The 20,691-nt window shown below is 39.4% G+C and overlaps 1 protein-coding gene and 1 non-coding gene across 2 annotated transcripts in view; one reads left to right on the top strand and one right to left on the bottom strand.

Annotated features, from left to right (window-relative positions):
• Dcdc1 (doublecortin domain containing 1) overlaps positions 1 to 20,691 on the bottom strand; it is a 364,522-nt gene that overhangs the window by 227,886 nt on the left and 115,945 nt on the right. The window contains 2 exon segments of the mRNA XM_051144875.1: positions 1,858 to 1,930; positions 13,113 to 13,128. Coding sequence (XP_051000832.1) covers positions 1,858 to 1,930; positions 13,113 to 13,128 — 89 coding nt within the window.
• LOC127188711 (small nucleolar RNA SNORA17) lies at positions 13,478 to 13,606 on the top strand. Its single transcript, XR_007830567.1, has one exon. It is a non-coding gene; the product is annotated as a small nucleolar RNA SNORA17 (small nucleolar RNA).

The raw sequence follows: 20,691 nt of genomic DNA, 5'->3' as shown, positions 1-20,691 counted from the left end.
TTTCTGAGACAACACCCCTACTTTTTGATGTGTACTTGAAACTATTAAATAAATGCAAAACTGCTAATAAGAATGCCAATATGTATTGTGAAAATACCACAACAAAGCCCACTACTTTTATAATTAACAGATAAGCTAATAAAAATACCAAATAAACATAAATATTATGTTTTGAGAAACAGTAAGCATTAAATTCCTATTATATTTTATTTATATAAAACAATGCTCCTTTTCCTTGACCACTAAATGTTCAGTTCCAGTGAAATTATAATCTTACATAAAATGCAAGGGAAGACTAAAGTGATGGATCACCTGGGAAAGCCGTTGTCATGCCTGCAGGACAACCTGAGTTTGTCCACAGAAGAGCCAGCTTTGACGGCATGCACCTGCAATCTCAGCCCTCCATCACAGAGGTGGGAGGTAGAGGAAAAGGAACACCAGAAACTTTCAGGCCAGCTGACATATACAGCAGCAGACACAAAGACTGTCTCAAACAAGGTAGAAGATGAAGACCAATGCCTAAGGTTATTCCTCTAACCTCCACACATGTGTCATAAACATATGCACCCCCAAACTCACCTACAATTGTGCACACACATATAATGACTAAAAATATACAACAATGGGCAAACATAATTACACCTAAGAAAGCAATCTGTTGTTATTTTAGATTAAAATCTCTACAGTTCTGGTTAAGCATACATAAAACATGTAGGGGGGTTAGTTTTTTAATTTATAACTAGCAACCTAGTCATTTGCCTTATAAGTATTCAGCGATAGGAGTCAAAGCTATAACTTAAATATATATAGTCATTATTTGTTGCATTTCAGGAAACAGTCACATACAATTTTTGCAAAATATTCCCTACTGAGTATTCTAATAAATATTTACAATATCATCTTTAATGCTGGATCTATATATCCCAAATAGTAACACAATTATTACCTAAGAGTTGAACTCATACAAAAAATTGATACATCTTATTGATCATTTATTATGAAAGAAAAAATTTGAAAGGACAATGCAGTTATTAAGATAAAAAAATCTAAAACCTTAAACTTTGGATAGATTTCTTTGAACAATGTTCACATTGGTCAAACTTCCACAGAAAGTTTATTTTAAATGTATACATTATCTTATTTTTTAAAGTGGTTATAGATTTATTCCTTCACAGTGGTGAATCTAGCAAATCCATGCCCACTACTCAGAAAGATTAAATGCTTTTGCATTCCAGGAAGCGACATGAAAATAATTTTCCTCCTTTGTCTGGCACCAATTTTGTGTTATTATTTCATTTATGGAATATGCTGTCAACTTCCCAGCGTGGGCTTTGGAGGGGAGGTTTGATTTAATAGTTCTTCATTACAATATTGCCGGCAGATTCTGATCATTAGCTCTCTCAGGGTTGACATTTGTAAACTACAGCTTTCCTGTGATAGAAGATAACTTCGTTAGCATTTCTAAAATCCAGAGTAAGGATCCTCTCCTTAGATATTTGTTAATACAAACAAGATGCAGAGCTAGCAAAGATCCAACAGCCCTTTTACACTTCCTGGTCCTGGAATGTTTTTAAAACTGATTCTCAAGTAATTTGTAATAGCTTGTAAAACATATGGGGAAACACTCATGATTTTTCAGAAAATCATGACCTGATTTGTTCTTTCAGGCATACATTATTTTTCAGGGTGCCTACATCAATGAAATAATTACCAGTTTTGAACAGCTATTTTTTTCTGCTCTTAGCTTTTTAGAATTAACAAAAGTTGATTTACTGTAATACCAAGGTAAATTTTCTGTTAATTTTGAAATCAGTGTACATTATGGTTTCAATATTGTTAGCAAAAGAAGTTCCTTACATCTTCTTGTGACTTCTGGTATTCCTCTGGTGTCATCGAAAGAATGGTCTTTTCTCTTACTTTTGCTTTTTTTCTCACTCACGATTAAGTTCAACTAGAAGATATAAATAATCAACATGAACCTATGACAATTCGGAACATTTAGTCAAAGAATTAATTTTTTAATTAATTCTGAAGTACATATGTAAAAATGAACCTCATTTTTTAGATTAAGTAGAAAGATGATTTCTTAATAGCTAAAACACTGAACATACTGAGTTTTCAACTTTCTCTTTAAAATATATAACTTAGAAAACCTAATGAGGAGGGAAAGTCCCGAGTTGCAGCAATTAGACATTAAAACTGTTTACAGCATTCTAAAGTGAATTTACAACTTTTAAAATTATGTTGCTTTCTTCTATCAGAAAATTTCATTGTAGGTCAAGGCAGAAGATGGCTGCCAGTATGTTGGGACAGGTATTCAAGGACTACATCAAAGCCTTCTTTCATACACTCCACTGTGCTAAAATAATTTCCAACATTTTGAAGCAGAAGATTGTGTCCTACACAGCTCAGTAGTTACCTCCAACTGGTGCCATTTATACAGTCAGGTCACGCTCTTCTCCCACTAGTCTCTGATTTATAAAAATACAACTGTGGGCCCATTTCATATCTTTATAAATAATCTTATGAAAACAAAACACCATTTTCATTAAAGGAAGAAATTAACTCACACAGTAAGATTCGCTCAACAGGGTAAAACCACTAGAAACAACCAAAGCAAGAGGCTGATAAAAAAAGCCCTGTCCTGTGGAGTATTACCAATTTCAGTTTTTGAGAGAGGGTCTCACTTTGCAGCTCTGGCTGCCCTGGAACTTACCGAGACCCCCCTGCCTCTGGAATCAATGGCATGTAGTACCATGCCTGGCTTTTTTCTTTCTTTCTTTCTCCCCGACCCCAGTTGGAATATTTAAAAAATTTTAAGTGCAGACTCTAGGCTAATAATGGATAATAATGGTTTTTAAAGGGCTGTGTGTGTATGTGTGTGTGTTCATGCCGCTAATACATATAAGTTTTCTCAAGTGGATGCCTAACAAATCATATTTGGCAACATGGATAGTGAATTTCCACTGCCTAAAGATATATACTTCCTGTAATAGAGATTACTGGGAAATATGAATTCTTAAGTCTAGCTATTGAGATATAGTTAGGAATTTTCAAGCTGGGAAAACTTTAGTCAATGACAGGTGATACAAGTAAGTCCTGCAGACATCTGACTGGGGAGGCATGTGTGATCCAGGAATCTTGAGGCTATCTGATGCTCAGCTGAATAAAGAGTTGATACATGTTCCCAAAAGAGGCTTGTCAACTCTTTAGGTTTGGAAATGGGAAGAGGAGCGTCTTTATCAGCCCCTCATAGTACGAAACAGACACAATACAAGCAAATGAGCTATTTTTTGATGAGCCTTTTATTTTTTCAGGTTTCTTTGTGTAGCCTTGGCTGTCCTGAACTCACTTTGTAGAACAGGTTGGCCTCAAACTCACAGCGATCTGCCTCCCAGAGTGCTGGAATTACAGGCATATGCTACAGTGCCCAACTGGATAAGACTTTTTAAAGGAGGTGGTAGACTAAATTTCACCAGCAAATAGTGGTTCTAACTCCTAACCTAGACTGAGAATTACTCATTAAACAGGTTATTTTAATCACCACATAAGACTATTTTTAGAATCTCTCTCTCTCTACTGAATATTTGTTCTGTAATAATATAATCACAGAAGCATAACTCTATGAAAATATGAATATCAAATCTTTGTATAGACTAAGTCTGATCTCTAAGTCTCATTGATCACTTATCAAAAGAGTTTTCATCTCAGAACACAAGAGGAATAGAAGACAGAAACTGTAGAATATTACTTAAACATAATTTTCTCTTAATTTTTATAGTGCTAAGAATAAAACCAAAAGCCTTGCACATACAGGCCAAAACTCACCCACTCAGCTATACTCAGCTCTTGGTCTCAAGAGACAGGATTTTGCCTTTCCCCCCAGGCTGGTCTACATTCATATTCTTTTTCCTTCTATCTCCCAAACTATGGGATTAGATGCATGTGTCCCCATGCCCATCAAGTTTATCTATTTTTTTAATATATTGGTTTCCAGGTGAAAAAGGAAAAAAAGGGGGGAAGGGAGGAGGAGGAGAAAGAAGGAGGGAGGGAGAGGGAGGGAGGAAAAGAGAGGTGGGGGTGGGGAGACTGCACTGTCTTAAGGAACAAAACAAAAACAGAGCCATGGAGTTCCTTGGTACCATGCAGAGAAGTAGTACTCTAATGTGGTTTCCCGGGGCTGTGACATTTGGAACAGCAGGAAAGTAACTTTTTAAAATGTGAGAAGTCTTTCCCTCTGACAGCACTACCCTTATAGGGGAAATCACCCCAACTTCAATATCCAGCTTCTACTCTCTGTATGCAAAGGGAAAACATATCAATATCTTTTTAAAAATCATATTGTGGCGTCAGGGTGTGTTTGATAAAATGTGAAAATAGCCTATGGAGTCTTTACTGGGAACCGAGAATCCATTCCAAGAGAGGAATCATTTAGAGAAAATTACTAAAGGGTCAAATGAGGAGATTAAATTTCACCTGAGGTATTAATAATATTCAGTGCTAACAGCATCTGTATCTCCAAACCCAAGATGTGACGACGATAATAGTAGTTTTCTTCTCTCCTGCCTCTTTGATCAGACTATCATATTCTTTCATTAAGAGAAACAACAACAAATTAAAAAAAAAAAAAACTAGATGCCACCATTCTGCTGCCTTATCTCAATATGTGAACTAATTTGTTAATTAAGATGACACACCTGGGAATGTTGTGGGTTTTCCCTATTAAAGAAGACAGGAACTTCAAAAGCTAGAAATCAGAAACAACACTAAAATTGATGTGCAACTGAAAAATCTCTGCCAAATAGAGTAAGGGAAGGCTGTCATTTTCTCTAACACATATTGTTCCCTTTAAATGTAAGAAAAAAACTCTCACATATTCATTGTAGCAAATTAATAGAAATCCACAAGGTAGCATTTTTTCTGGGGTTTGTTGCTAAGCTTTGAAATAACAACACCACGCATTGGTAACCAGGCAAGGCTGGGCTCATTCTGAGCAGTGAAAACTAGAAAAGAATAATCAAGAGACTGGCCAAGAACAGAAGTAGAAAGGGGAGAAAAGTTAATGGAAATGCTTTAACGAAAAAGTCTGCTTAGATCCACAGAAGATGAAGACCGCATAAATTCATGGAAGGCATCAAAGAGTTAAGAATATTTTCTATAAAGGGGCTGGGGACTTATCTTAGTGGGAAAGCGTTTGCTTAGCATGCATTTGGCCCTGAGTGCAATCCCTAGCAATGCAAAAGAAAACAGAATAAAAAGAAGAAAAAAGTTACACAAAAATATACCTGAGGCAATAGAATCCAATAAAATGATTTCCACTATCACTGGCTTTTCAGAGCATATTTTATTTAAAGCATTAACACTAAGGGTTCAGATGTCATTCTGTCTCTAAAGACATAAAACTAACAGTCCAGTGATACAGAATCTGACATAAAACCCGGGATGTGTAATTGAAAGCACTCTTAAATTTTGAAAGCTGCTTCAAATATCTGAGGCTTATGAAGCTCTTCTATGGACATCCTCAAACAAAAAGCAGGACCGACACTCCGCTAAACAAGCATAGCCGCAACAGTTATCATTAATAGCCCACTGCCTTTCTGGAATGTGCTTAAGTATTCTGAAGTGAGTTTATTAATCATAAATATCCTGTAAAAATTGTAACATGGTAGATCAGTGTGTTTTACAGAAGGAAGTAACTCTAACACTGTTGTTCTAGAGTTAAATTATTAACATCATTAGAAAAAGCACAATACTGCAGATATGCTGGTATGTTGGATCTGCCTAATTCATACTGACATTCCAGATAAACCTAGCCAAAGGGAGAAAGCTTCTTAGTCCAACCAAACTCTCATGGTTCTGAACTGTGGCTTTCCACACAGCTTTTGTACTTCAAAAGAGAAACCCATGATGATGTGTTGTATATAACATTCTTAATACATCAGCATGTCCAGGTGAGAATACTGAATTTTATCTAAGGTTTTTACCAGCAAATACTGATCTACTGCTATGTTATTTGATCCATAGTTTATTTGTGGATCAATACAGGCAATACAGTTTAGTATAAACAATAAGATAACCACCCTTCATATATATTGACAAGCTTTCCAAATAGTCTGTTAATATACAAAAGACTGGGACAAATTACTTATGTATATATACAAAACATGGCTATAAAGAACAGCTGCAGGTATTTTGGGGGGAAGTGCATTTTAATAAGGTCCTATTCAGTTATAGAACAATTGGGGGAAGAAATAGTTTGCACTACAGAGTTTAGTGCAGAAGTCCTCTCCTTTCTAACCACGAAATCAATCATTTGTCCAGACTGTGGGAGTCAGAGTTAGTTACTGAAAAGACTCCGTATATAAACAAGTCAATAACTCATTGTGTGTTATTGTGGAGCTGAAGAAGTCGGCTTTCAAAAAGCTGGCCCTGCTTCTCTGGGGATGAATGTCACTGTATTCAGAGGCTGGGGGAGCCTTTGTTTCCAGCCATTCCTGACTGCCATTTATGTATGGGAACAGGAGATGGCTGCAGGAAGAGCAGGGAAGACACTATTCCCTAACGTGGTGTCCAAGTCAAACTCCCAGTTTTGTCAGCCAGAGTTGTTTGTTTCTGAAAATGGACAGTGAGGCTGATAAAGAGCGGCCATGTAAAAAATATTTGGCCAAAAAAGATGAGAGACAAATGAGTCTACTGCATCTTAAGTTGGATCGGGATGGTACTTTAGATTTCCTACTTGTCAACAGAGATAAATATGACATCCAGGCAAAAGCTTGAAGAGCTCAGATGCACAAAATCAAACTGATGAACAGGCCAGCATGTCAAAGGGATTCTATCTGCTCTCGCTGTAAGTAGAAAAGGCTGATTCTTGAGACAAGCAAATGGAGTTTTCAAAGACTCTCTCTCTCTCTCTCTCTCTCTCTCTCTCTCTCTCTCTCTCTCTCTCTCTCTCTCTCTCTCTCTGTGTGTGTGTGTGTGTGCGTGTGTGTGTGTGCGCGCACGCACGTGCACGCACACACACTTTACACACATACACACATTCACCTGCTTCTTTTATCTGTACCTTTGAAAGAGAAGTATTCAGTATGTGTCACATTTTGGAAAGAGCAATGAAACTCCTTTAAGAGTTGACATTGACACTTGAGATAAAGAAATCCCAATGACCTTTGACTTAAGAATAAAGGTCCTTTATGTCCAAATGCACTAAATTCAAACCATATAAATATTCTTAGAATTGTATCTCTTTTACCTTGATGTTTGTTAAACAGGTTTATAATTAATACAAGCATGTATATTTAATAAATGATCCTCATACTGTGTCACTAATGTCTTTATGCCTTCTCTCTTTTTAAGCCAAATCTCTTTTCAAAAGATGTTTATTCATTTATTTTGTGTGTGGGGTTAGTGGGCACATGACATGACTTGCACACGGAAGTCAGAGGACACTTGCAGGAGTCAGCTCTTTCCTTGCACCATATGGGTCCCAGGGATTGAACTCAAGCTGCCAGGCTTGGCAGGAGGTGCCATAATCCACTGAGCTATATCTACAGCCCCCTCCTTTCTTTTAACTAGGGACAGTTGTAGCAGCAAGAAAGGACAGAATGCAGAAAATTAATCTCATCAGTCTCACACACATACATGATGTATAAAATCACATCAGATGGCATCATCTTTCTCCATCATGCCATAAAATGTGACAGACCTTCCCCAGATACAAACAGGGTAGTATCAAAGCACAGTGTGAGTAACTGGATAATGAAAAAAGTCAAAATATTGGGCTTGAGATATGTAATCATAAATGTATAACCTATAAGACAGAAAACACTTTAAGATCAGAGTGTTTGGGCATGGAGAGCCATCAATGTGATAGAGTAGCTTCCTAGGGGAAAAAAGAGAAGGCAGTAACAGGATGACATTGTTATTAACTAATAACATGTTATTTAGTGTGTTTATGATGAAAGTGGCCCTGCATAAAGTTGGCAAAGCAGCTTAGCTTAGCTTTGGGAGGAAGAAGTCCAGGTGAGACTGAGAGCTAGGCCAGATGAGGCATCGGAGGTCCTGTCAGCCTGGGCAAGGCAGGCCATGGCTGGAGGGTGCTTCACAGAGGTTAAGAGGGAGACACTTGTGAGGACGCACACTTAGCCTATTTCTGAATTCAGATGTAAGAGGGAGGGTTACATGTCAAGTGCCTGGTACTATAATGAGGAAAAGCTGGAGGACTCCACTCTTAGCTCTGTTGTGTCTCAGCACCACGCTCTGAAGGATTCAGTTCCAGTCTGAAGATGCTAGGTCCTGAGCTAACCCACTTCTAACAGCACAGTCTCGAACCTCTCCTTGGGGAGAAAATTTTGAATACCACTTCTCATCTTAGGAAAGGAGAGAAATCTGAAGTAAAAACTGGCAGTGCCATAAATTCAATCAGAGACTGTGGGTAACTGACAATTTTTCCAGCCCAGGCTTCCAGAGCCAGGCTTCCCTCTAATCTTCTGGTTGCTTCTTCTTCTTCTTCTTCTTCTTCTTCTTCTTCTTCTTCTTCTTCTTCTTCTTCGTCTGCTTCTTCTTCTTCTTCTTCTTCTCCTCCTCCTCCTCCTCCTCCTCCTCCTCCTCCTCCTCCTCCTTCTCTTAAGAAAAACTTACTTTTCTGAATGTGGCTTCTAGAGGACAGCTTGTCTTAAGAGAGAATTCATAAACTAAACCACCACAATACTTAGTAACCAGCTGATGCACAATCATTTTAATTTGGCAACATTTTAAGTTACAGTTTATACAAACGCATACAAAAGACAATTTTCCATGATATCTCACACTAAGCTTATTTGGCAATTGAAATTTTTAAATTTATCTTGTAAGCCCCTCCTCTGTTTTTGTAAGCAACCATAAGTTATAGCCTTCCCCAATTCTGTAGGGAATGTAGCAGCCTTGGCTCTGACTCCACAGCCTGCTTCTAACTTTTCATCTGCACATTCTGTCATGGTTAGGTATGCCATGTTCCCTTTCCATTCAGTAATAATGGGTCTCGGTTGTGTATAAGATTGGGGGAGTCAGAGATAGCTAATACGTAGTGTATAAAGTCAAGTTACCTGTGCCCTCAATCAGTCAAGATAAGACCAGATGATAAGTGATGATGCTAGACATGGGAAACTCCTGTCCCTAGACAAAGTCATGTATAGGTCAGATCTTCTTAGAAGCAGTTCAGTGAGAGACTGATTATGTCTCAGAGGAGTAAGGAGGAAAGTGAATGAGCACACACACACACACACACACACACACACACACACACACACACACAGTGTAAAAAATACAAAATAAGTTCAATATTATTACTAATGGAACAATTACAGCTAAATAAGCAACAGGATATGTTCTTTCATCAAACTTTCTAGAATATTGTTAAGGACTGGCGAGCTTAAGACTAACGATGTCAGGAAAACTCAAGTATGACAGCTTGGCAGCGGGAAATCTGGCAATGGGAATCAAGCCCAGAGGACTAGAACCCCACACCCAGAAAATCCACCTCTGTGAATGTTTCTGCGTGAACTAACTACAGATGTGCATAGTAACCCTCAAAATAACTTCATGGATGAAAATATTGTTTCAACGTAAAAAGGCTGGCAATACATGAATGTTCAGAATTAAACACATAGACTAGATTATCATCATCTATTTAACATAATGCTATGCATTATTCAGTAATATATTTAATTCCACTTAACAATAGAAAATTGGGATGATGTATCAAGTGAAAACACTAGGTATCAAAAGATAAATAAGACCTTAAATATATATCAGAATATAAAGGTGTAATATATATAATATGCATGTCATAAATTACTGATATATAATATGACAAACTATTAATAACAACTACTCAGAATGGTCAGATTAGCGGTTCTATGGTGCTCTTTTGTCTGGTTCACCATAGCTTATCTCTATACTGAACCTTCTGCAGTATCTCCTCAGCTTTTGCTGCATATATGGAAGGCTCCTGACTTACTGCTTTGTTTCCTATTATACTCCGATGTGTCTAACCAACTACCTACATGCTTTGTTTTCCTCTATTTGCTCATAATCACTCTAATATCATTTCCTCCTTACTAATTTCATCTCATCTCTAAAAAGTATATCACAGTGACCTGGGAATGTTGTCCAGTGCTAGAGTGTTTGCCTAGCATGTCTGAGACCATGGGTTTGATCTATAGCATTGCAAAAAACAAATAATATTTCTTAAGATGACAAACCTATAGTTCAAAGGAAAATCTAAAATTTATAAAAAGAAGAGAAGTACCACCATGTTTGGTTTTAAAATTGTTCATAGCTTACTAAAAATTTTGAAAATAAAAGAAGGTAGTGTCAACCAATATACAACAACGGAAGGTTTTTAGATTCTTATTTTAAAACCACATTTGTCTGTATTTACTGCTACTTAAAAGTGAACTGAGAAGAGAACAAATCTGAGTGAAACATGAAGATTGGGTCCTGCTGTCACACTGCTCTGACATTCAAGATACATTGTGTCACTCGGCCAGTTTGTGCAAATGATGCTTGCAAGGGTCAAGTAACTTGCCAGGGAACAAAAGCAAAGCAAATTGAAGAGCTGGGATTCAGATCCAGGCATGTCTGACTCCAGCACCCACGATGTTTAATTATGTCCTGGGTATATCAGAAAATATAATAAAGACAGTGGGGGAAGAAGTAGCTAGATAGTTACAGACATATTTGAGACTTTACAAAAGCCAAGATTTGTAAATCATAATTCTATTAGCATAAACTGATTTTTATGAAATTAGAAAATAAATGCATTTTGAATTGTTTGTCTAGGAGAATATTTTTATTATTCAAAAAACTAAATAGAAATCTATTGACTGTTAGAATTGTCACTGAAACTTATACATTTTTTTTCAAATTTCCATTTGTTTCTAAAATTAAAATAAAAACAACTAGTTTGCATTCCCACCAGCAATGAAGGAGTGTTCCTCTCTCCCCACATCCTTGCCAGCATGTGGTGTCACTTGAAATTTTGATCTTAGCCATTCTGATGGGTGTAAGATGGAATCTCAGAGTTGTTTTGATTTGAGCATTTCTTTAAGTGTTTCTCAGCCATTTGATACTCCTCTGTTGAGAATTCTCTGTTTAGTTCCAAGCCCCATTTCTCAATTGGGTTATTCGGTTTGGTGGTGTTTAATTTCTTGAGTTCTTTATATATTTTGTATATTAGACTTTTGTCAGATGTAGGGTTGGTGAAGATTTTTTCCCAGTCTGTAGGCTGTCGCTTTGTTCTCTTGACAGTGTCTCCTGCCTTACAGAAGCTTCTCAGCCTCATGAGGTCCCATTTATTAATGGTTGACATTAAGGCCTGGGCCGTTGGTGTTCTGTTCAGGCAGTTGTCTCCTGTGCCAATATGTTCCAGGCTCTTTCCCACTTTTTCCTCTAAGTGACGTAGTGTCTCTGGTGGGAATGCAAACTAGTACAGCCACTTTGGAAATCTATCTGGTGCTATCTCAGAAAAATGGGAATAGGGCTTCCTCAAGACCCAGCTATTCCACTCCTTGGAATATACCCAGAAGATGCTCCAGCACACAACAAGAAAATTTGCTCAACCATGTTCATAGCAGCCTTATTCTTAATAGCCAGAACATGGAAACAGCCTAAGTGTCCCTCAGTAGAAGAGTGGATAAGGAAACTGTGGTACATATACACTATGGAATACTACTCAGCTATTAAAAACAAGGAATCTCCGAAATTTGTGGATAAATGGATTGAGCTAGAAATTATCATAATGAGTGAGTTAACCCAGAAGCAGAAAGAATCAAATGGTATATACTCACTTATATCTGCATACTAGCCCAAGGGGCATGTCCCACGAAAGCCTTCACTTACCAGGAACCTGGGACAGAGGGGAGGGCATCCTATTGGGACTCTAAATGAGAGACGCATGGGAGAATAGCAAAATAAAAGGATACAGAGGGTCCTGGAAACCTACAAGTAGAACAATATGATAGGCAGATTTGGGCCCAGGGGTCCTGCTCAAACTAAGGCACCAGCCAAGGACAATACAGGAGGTAAACTTTAAGCCCCTACCCAGATCTAGCTAATGGTCAGAATATTCTCCACAGTTGAGTGGAGAGTGTGATATGACTTTCTCATATACTCTGGTGCCTCACATTTGACCATGTCCCCTGGAGGGGGAGACCTGGTAGCACTCAGAGGAAGGACAGCAGGTTGCCAAGAAGAGACTTGATACTCTAGGAGAATATACATAGAGGAGGTAATCCCCCTAAGGAACAGTCATAGGGGAGGGGAATAATGGGAAAATGGGGGGGGGGAGGAATGGTAGGATACAAGGGATGGGATAAACATTGAGATGTAACAAGAATAAATTAATAAAAAGAAAAAAATAAATAAAAACAACTAATGTCATTGTTTTTTAATCCAGAAAAAATGTATTAATGTTTTCTAATACAATGAATACAGATATTAATAAGTACTCTGGGTAGTAGTAGTATTTAATGACTAAGATTTTTTTCTTTGTATATTCATAGAAAAGTAAATCCAGCAACATGGTTTCTCGGGAAAGGGATCACATCCAAAGACCTAGTTCTGTGTGGTCTGGCTGGAATACAGACACATCCTTAGTACACACCTTTGATCCCTCTGGCTAGAATACAGACATGACTCACTTTAATCCCTTGGGCTGGAATTTAGTATACACCTTTAGTACCAAACAATGGTATCTAACTGAAGGGCAGACAAAGTGATGAATCAAAGAAAGATTTGACAGAATGAGTCAGAGATAGGATATGCCCACTTTTCACAAGAGCAGATAAGAATGAGAAGCTACTTGGAGCAGTACAGAGAGAGAGAGAGACAGCAGTAGAGGTTGTGGAGACAGTATAGTAGAGTTTGGAAGTGCAGTCCAGTTTGCTGCAGTTCAGTGAAGTTCAGTTGAGTGCAGTTCAGCTCATTGAATTCAAAGGCAGTTTTTCCAAGCAGAGCAATTCAGTGAGAACCAGAGAGAAACAAGTTTAAATAAGTTATCTTAAAAAGGAGTTTTGAGCCAAACAGCTGAGCTGAACCAGCCAGGCAGAGTTCAGAAAGAACTAGAAAGGGTGAGCTTATTCAGCAGTAAATCTCAGAAGCTGAAAACATTCTAGGCCTATGTTAGCAGACAAAGGCTGGAAGCTGAAGCCTTCAAGGTCCAGACTTGCAGGAGACTGGATTGTGTGTCACTAGAAACCTCCAGGCCCAGGCCTAAGGAGAGCTAGAAATGCTCTGGAATGAGCTCAAGCCATGTACAAATAAAGCTTGGGTGTGGCTCTTATCACATTCCCTCTTCTGAGGAAATATAAGCTACAACTACAAAGTGTATACAAATATATGGGTCTATGTTAACAGAAAGAATATGCTGCTTTATTATTTGACAGGATACTGATTTTGAATAGTAGCATCTTCAAATGACCCTTCAAAATGTCTTAAACACCCTGCCCCAGAAGCATTGCAGGTGTGGCAGCCATGTCATGTGTGGGTCACTAGGTGGCAGAGAGGAGAGAGGCTATGTCTAGGCTCAGTGTCTGATCTATGGACATCTGAATGATTAGTAACCAACTTTCCCTTTAAAAAGTGAACCTGAGACAACCACCATTCCAACATCAGGGGCTAGGACAGGAAGCTAGTCGGAGATGTCCCATAGTGGGCACCTCACAGGCCTTGAGGGATAGTCCATGCCTGAGATGACCGCTGCCTGGTACCATAACGCATGAGCAGGGCATAGCAACTCCTGAGACCGCTGCTGAGATGACCCTAGACTCTCAGAGATCCCAGTGCACCACTAAGAGCAGCAAGTAAATGATGGAGAAATTGAAGAGAAAGAGAAACAGAGGTATGTGGGCACAATGAAGAGAGGCATAACTGGAGACTCAAGGGTCATAAGGAACAGCTTGATGTAAGCAGCCAGTGATGTCACCTGGGACCACCAGCATGGGTGTCATAGCCCTACCACTCATCTCTTGAGCAGTAGCATGAATGAGCGAGAGATAACCTTCCCCTCTCCCACCTCATTTCCTGTGGCAGGCAGGAGACCTGGCCCTGGGGTCATGAGAGCAGGAGAGCTATCCCTACCTCTCATGGGTTGCAACAGTTGGGAGAGTAGGCCTGTACTTCATCTGAGCAGCAGAGTAGAGCGAGCCCTAGTAGCAAAGGTTGCTGGTGAGCTGGACCCCAGAGGTGTGAGAGCTGGTGAGCTGATCAGCTCAGATATCTCTCAGGCCCAGATTCAGGGCTTTGAATTGGCCCACCCCAACATCTACCCCACTGATGATCTGCAGTAGTGTATGAAGGGGAAGGTCCTACAGATCCTGAACTAAAGGATCTCTATTACACAGGACAACAACAGGATACCTGAGAGGCATCCCAGGGATGTTCCAATATAGATAAAGTAGCAGAAACCAGAGGCCTTGTACCAGACCAAGGAGTCATTGTAGCCAGGCAGTCGTGGCTTACACATTTAATCCTAGCACTCGGGAGGCAGAGACAGGTGGATCTCTGTGAGTTCAAGGCCAGCCTGGTCTACAAATCAAGTCTAGGACAAAGAAACCCTGTCTTGAAAGAAAAAAAAAAGCAATGAACATTTGCAAGCAAAGATGTGTGGACAGAGGGGTATACTGTGGGACACACTGACACACTACAGCTTCCACAATGAGATTTTTTTTTCTTTGTTGTGGGAGAGGTTGCAAGAGTAAAGAGTGGGTATGAGGGGAGGGGAAGATGCATGATGTGAGTTGGAGTGCATGATGTAAAAACCACAAAGAACCAATAAAAGCATTTTTAAAGTCTTAAACAACTAGAACTACCGACTAGCATATTCTTATGTACCAAGGAATACAAGTACATTAGACAGGAGGAAAAAGTTTTAGTGATCCCTCACTGACCAGAGTGGCTATTGTTAATAACATTGCTATGGATTTCAAAACTGCTAAGAGTGGTCTGCAAATATTCTCACCACTAACTAATAATTCTTATGTAAGTAATAGATATGTCCATTTCAGATAAGCATCCCATGTAGTATGATAAACATTTATACATTGATATAACACTTTACTCCACAAATGTGTGTGTGTGTGTTATATCACTTGCCAACTACTAGAGTGGGTAAAGTTCTGGCTGTGCAGGTGAGGACCAGAATTTTGATGCCCAGCACTGCCCCTGACAATAGCTGGGCATGGTGGTATGTGACAGAAACAGGCAGATCCCTGGGTCTCACTGCCAGACCATTTAACATAAATGGTGAGCTCCAGGTTCAGTGAGAAACCTTTCTCTCCATAAAGTAAGACACAAACGATAGAGACATACACTTGAAGTGTGTGCACACTGGTGAGTGTACCTGGACACATGGACTCATGCCTGTGCTCGCATGTGTAGACTTATGTAAACTAATAAATAACTTAACCATGAATGTTTCTAAAGCTTGATTTTCCAGTTCATATTTTTAGTTTCATGCCTAGTACTCTGTAAAATTCCTCTATATTTACAGCACAAACTAAAGTTCATAACTCAGGAGATGAGAGGAGGGAGAGGAGCACACACATGATGCTATTTCATGCTTCAACTCTTTTGCTCTCACAGATGCCACTGGAAGGTGGGGTACAGCCATGTTCCAAAAAAAGAGAACAGTTCTGATGGAACACTTGGTCTGTCACTCAGGCCAGAACAAGCTTGAGCAGGAAATAACTAAGCCGAGATAGAAAGTGACCTCTAAAAGTGTGGAAGAAATCTCATTCATTTCTCTCATAATAATTCCTTCCCACTGTCCCTTAGATTGCATTTTATCAGACACTTTGTTGTTTCCTTTTCATCACCAGACCATGTGGTCAATACTTTAGCCTATCAGTGCACATGCTCACTTGGTAAGTGGCATATACGATGCCCTTCAGAAATGTCTTATTATGAATACTTACTATATTTAACCCCTATGAAATAGTGACCGACAAACTCTGACAGCTTCCACATCTAGGAGGATAGGCACTCAACAAGTAACAGCTGTATGGTCAGTGTACCAAGGCTAAAGTGGGACCACAGTAGGAAATCGTAGAAGTTGGAGACTACCAAGTGTGAGCTGACAAGGAAGTCCTTTGCCATCTCGTCCGCAAAATATCTCACACAGTATATTACTCATTCTTTACGATAACTACAAACAGAATCAGGACTGCCATTTGTAGGTGAGAAGAATAAGAGCAGAGCAGCTGAGATTAGGAACCTTTGTCAGTATTTTATATCATCTCAAAGCTGCCTTGCTGGCTCCCTGTTGGAGCAGTCAACTGACTGTTTCCATAAAGAAACATACAGGAAACATGTGGATTTTTCACAAAAAGAAGTAAAATTGAGGATGAAAAGTGGTTTGTTTGGTTGGTTGGTTTTTGGTTTCTCAAGACAGGGTTTCTCTGTGTAGCCCTGGCTGTCCTGGGATCACTTTGTAGACCAGGCTGGCCTCGAACTCACAGTGATCCACCTGCCACTGCCTCCCGAGTACGTGCACCACTATGCCCAGCTGAAAAGTAGGATCTCAAGTAAAGAGAAAAAATCTATAGTTTTTAACAATTTTCAACTATAATCATTGAAAGCAATGCTTATAATTCAATTCTACTAACGAGAATTATTTGAAAAAATAATAGTTCACTTAACTAAAGTTCAAAGCTACGGTTGCATCAGAGCAATTACAACTGCTTGATTGTGAAACCATTGTAAATTTCTGATTGCACTGAACAAGGGCCAGTTAGTTACCCTTGGCTGATGAGCTTCAGAAGCTCTGTGTGAACCGCATCCCACTGGAAGTGAGGGCTGGTCTCCCAACATGCCAACTGGCCACACTCAAATAGTTAAACGTAGCAGACTCTGAGCTTGATTCTTAACATTGTAATTTGTTGTTCTTTATTTTAAAATTTTAAACATATTTTAGTAACTAATTTTATTTACTGAAAATATTTAAATATGTAGTCAACACAAAACTTGGGTATTTTGCTGTCTTGTTTGTTTGTTTGTTTTAATCCTGGAATCTTGACTGTTCACATGCCAAGCACAGCATACTCCAGAGGTGTGCTGGGGACCACACATGGATGAGTGGACAAATGTATTGTGGAGCAACTGTTTCAGTAAAGAGTTAACATGCTGCCTAAGGGAGAGAGATTCTCCTCAGCTTCAGAACTGTCATTGGGCAAAGCTGTGGTTCAGCATGCTACCAAACTGTCCAGATGTGAGGGGAAACTATAAAACTAAGTTTCCTTGTTTCTAGGTGTGGATAAGAAATTTTAAGAAATGGATAAATCTGTATATCTGGCCATGATCCCTGTACATTTCTGCCCTCTGAGATATGCCTTTCTTTACCGCATGTGAGCTGTTCTCTCAAAAGATAGCACATTCAATTGCAAGACTTTTAAGTCCAGATAATAAATATTTCTAACAAAACTACCTTATGATTAAAAAGGAGCAATAACAGGTAACACTAAAACAATCATGTCCACATTCCCATGTGTCTTGTAAAAATAGATTTATCAGTTAGGACAATTCAATAATATTTTAAAGAATACATTATTCAATGAGAAGTAATCATGCTGGGCCAGTGAGATGGCTCACCAGGTAAAAGTGCTTTCAATGAAACCTGGCTACTTGATTTCAAATCCTGAACTCATGTATAGATAGAAGTGACCCCACCACATTGTCCTCTGACTTTCACACATGTTCTCTCTCTCTCTCTCTCTCTCTCACACACACACACACACACACACACACACACACACACACACACACAAGAGAGAGAGAGAGAGAGAGAGAGAGAGAGAGAGAGAGAGAGAGAGAGAGAGAGAGAGAGAAATAATAATACAACAACAATAATAATCATCTACTATGATGTACTACTTACACATATGACCCATCTGGAATAATCAATAAAGACAGAAAGAATTGTAGTTTTGATACCACAGGCAAGAGCAAATGCAATGTTTAATCTGTAGAGTTTCACTCTGAAAAGATTGTTTTAGTGCCTTAGATGCTTAATGATGATTTCAAGACAAATAATAAACTTAATGCCACAGAATTGTAGTTAGAGACAGACAAGCTAGGGTTATATACATTCTGTACTTGGTATGCATGAGCCCTGAGTTCAGTCATTAGTGTCAAAACAGAGGGGGAAAAAGAAAATTTCTATTTAAAACAGAAATTTAACATTATAGTACTTATTATAAAAGTAGCCACAACATATTCTGTAAAACACTAGACATAAACATATGCTATTTATGTTATTTGTGATATACAATATGATGCTTTGAAATATGTATGCATTATGGGAGGCCTAAATCATTCTGTTGCTCCATATGCTTATACTTTTTTCTGGTGAGATCACTTAAAATTGACTTGCCATGTTGTAGTACACTGTTGATCAGGGTCATTTACTGGGTAACAAACTTCTTAAAATAGCTTACCCTGTCTTGATGAAATGTTGTCTTTTCACCAAATTAGAATCCTAAGTTATTATCATTTATCCTTTGTTGATTCCAGTTTGACTAAAGGCGTCCATTTCAACTTTCTATAATCCTTCTAGAAAGAGCACAGAACTCCAATTCAGACAGTTCAACAGGAAAGACTATGAAACACTGAAAACTTTCACTATAAATACTTTTGTAATGTCTGAAATGCCACTTTTTACTGTTCAAAAATGCACGCCGAGTGAACTAAAATTAATGATGACAATTTGTTCACACATTAGCTAAAGCTCCTCAGGAGCACATACATTAAAAATTGGAAAGTTGAGCAGCCATCTTCTAGTGACTCGCGAAGATTACAGACACAATGGGACAGAGGAGGGACCCTTACTTTATGTTCTCTAGGCCTTTTAGGACACATAGAGTTGTCCCTTTGGCCGCATACCTGTGCATCGACAAAAAAGGGTGATATTGTAGACATCAAAGGAATGGGCACTGTTCAAAAAACAGTGTCCCATAAGTGTTACCACGGCAAAACCCAGAAAAGTCTACAACATTACCCAACATGCTGTGGGCATCATTGTGAACAAGCAGGTTAAGGGCTAGATTCTCGCCAAGAGCATCAATGTGCGCATTGAGCACATCAAGCCAGAAAGTTTTACGTAGTGTATAGATGGTATCTGGTGATGACGGTCAGACTCCCTGTGCAGCCCAGGCTGGCCTCATCTCACCATGTGACAAACACTGGTCTCCCTACAGTGCTGCACATTGTGTGGTTTCCTAAGTTCTAATCTCTTCCAAATATTAGCCCAATGCCAAAAGCTCAACACCATTTGCTTTCCTAAATATTGCCTGTAGTCTATCCCATTATTGTTTTCACAATTAATGCAGATTTGGCCCAATAAAAACAAGTTCTAGCCCGGGGACGAGAAAGAAAATCAACTGAGGTTACTAAGCCCAAAAGAAAACCTCGTAACAAGCACTGTGCAAAATGTTTTTAGTATTGAGGAGTTAATGAAGCAAAGCTAATGTTTTGGCCTGGTTCAATACAAAATATTAAACAGTAAAAGCTAGAAGCAAAAGGTCCACCCACCCCACCCACCCCATCTACCCCACCCTACCCTGCCCAGCAGGCAGCACAGCAGAAGCCAGCCAGGGACTGGGGGCCCTGTTGATGTCTGTGGTCCAGGTTACCACCAAGGGCCATGCCAATGTCTGCGGTCTATGTGCTGCAGCCTGATCGCAGGCTTAGGGCACACACTGATCTGAGTGGCCTGCGCCTGAGGTCTTGGTGATACCTGTGGTCTGGGCTATCTCTGAGGGCTTTGTCTGGGTCCATGGTCCTACTGTACCCTGAGGCTGTGTTCACAGCCTGTGCTGTCAGCAGCAGCCATGTGGAAGCCCATGGTCCATGCTTCTGCTGACTAAAAAGAGCAAGGAGGCTCCTTTTGCTGTGATATTGATGACTGCTGGTGCAGGTAAGAGGGAGGGACATAAAGGCTTCTATGACAACAACGCCCCTACCAAGTGCCATCTTAGACATGAATGCACCAAAGAGAACTCGTTTGTGACAGGGTAGCTCTTCACAATTGATGGATTCTGGTGTGGCTGGGGGAGGAGAAGGACTCGGTTCTGTTTAAGGGGCTGGTCACTGAGAGTTTGACTGTGCTCCAGTGAGTATATAGATAACACAAATTGTAGTTGTTTGTTTTTATTTTTTTCTTATTTTTATTTTTACTTCTTTTGGGGGGGGGGATCACAATGGTGGTGTGCCCAACATGGAAGGACTTGGAAGTGAGTGTGATCAGGGTGCAGGATGTGAAATTCTCAGAAAATCAACAAAAATGTTGTGTTGAAAAAAGCACAAGTAAAAGTTTGAATTAATGATTTTCCAAATTGCCCATTTCCCCAGCCAGGCTTCCCCCATTTCCCCTAATTCACTTGGGCTACAGCTGTGCGCACTCAGGGGATTTCAAGTGCAATCACTCACTGACTATTTGAATACATGCTGCTGACCTTGATAAGTTTGCATGTGCATAGGAATCAGGAGAAGATGCTCCCAGCTCAATACTCCCACCCTATACTGTCAAACAGACCCCACCTCCACTTTCCAATGCAAAGTCTGGGATTTGTGTCTGTCGAAGGCCATAGGGTCTCTATGACTGAGAAAGGAGCTGTTATTCACAACGCCGGCAGTAGGTGTGAGCTGAGACTGCAGGGGCAA

This window comes from Acomys russatus, chromosome 4, assembly GCF_903995435.1.
Source record: "Acomys russatus chromosome 4, mAcoRus1.1, whole genome shotgun sequence".
NCBI lineage: Eukaryota > Metazoa > Chordata > Mammalia > Rodentia > Muridae > Acomys > Acomys russatus.
This window is presented reverse-complemented; position numbering and strand designations above follow the sequence as displayed.